This window comes from Gekko japonicus, unplaced genomic scaffold (assembly GCF_001447785.1).
Source record: "Gekko japonicus isolate JY-2015 unplaced genomic scaffold, Gekko_japonicus_V1.1 scaffold2783, whole genome shotgun sequence".
Taxonomy (NCBI): domain Eukaryota; kingdom Metazoa; phylum Chordata; class Lepidosauria; order Squamata; family Gekkonidae; genus Gekko; species Gekko japonicus.
The window spans coordinates 108036-108256 of NW_015161487.1; the positions used below are offsets into that span (position 1 = coordinate 108036).

A 221-nucleotide genomic window follows, 5' to 3' on the forward strand; every position below is an offset into this window, starting at 1 on the left:
AGGAATGCAGAATATCTCACACAAGATGTTAATCCACCCGGTTTTTCTTTTCCTTGCAGCAAAAAAGGTGCCGGAAAGGGAAGAGTCGGTGGCCGCTGGAAGTGAAAAAAGAAGGCGCCGCTGCCCAACCCGATCCGGACCTTCGCCACCCACAGAAGCGACTGCCCGTGACGCCCTCTTGCTTCCCTGGCCCCTATTCTGTGCTGCACATTAACCAGCTT

At 54.3% G+C, this 221-nt stretch overlaps 1 protein-coding gene across 4 annotated transcripts in view; it reads left to right on the top strand.

Moving 5' to 3' along the window:
- The window catches only part of TNNT1 (troponin T type 1 (skeletal, slow)), a 57301-nt gene extending 57144 nt beyond the window's left edge, over nucleotides 1-157 (top strand). For all 4 annotated transcript variants that reach the window (XM_015429170.1, XM_015429173.1, XM_015429172.1 and 1 more), the window contains one exon: nucleotides 60-157. In XM_015429170.1, coding sequence (XP_015284656.1) covers nucleotides 60-105 — 46 coding nt within the window. In that variant the 3' untranslated portion in view covers nucleotides 106-157. The remainder of the gene's footprint in view (nucleotides 1-59) is intronic.
- Nucleotides 158-221: the final 64 nt, after the last annotated feature.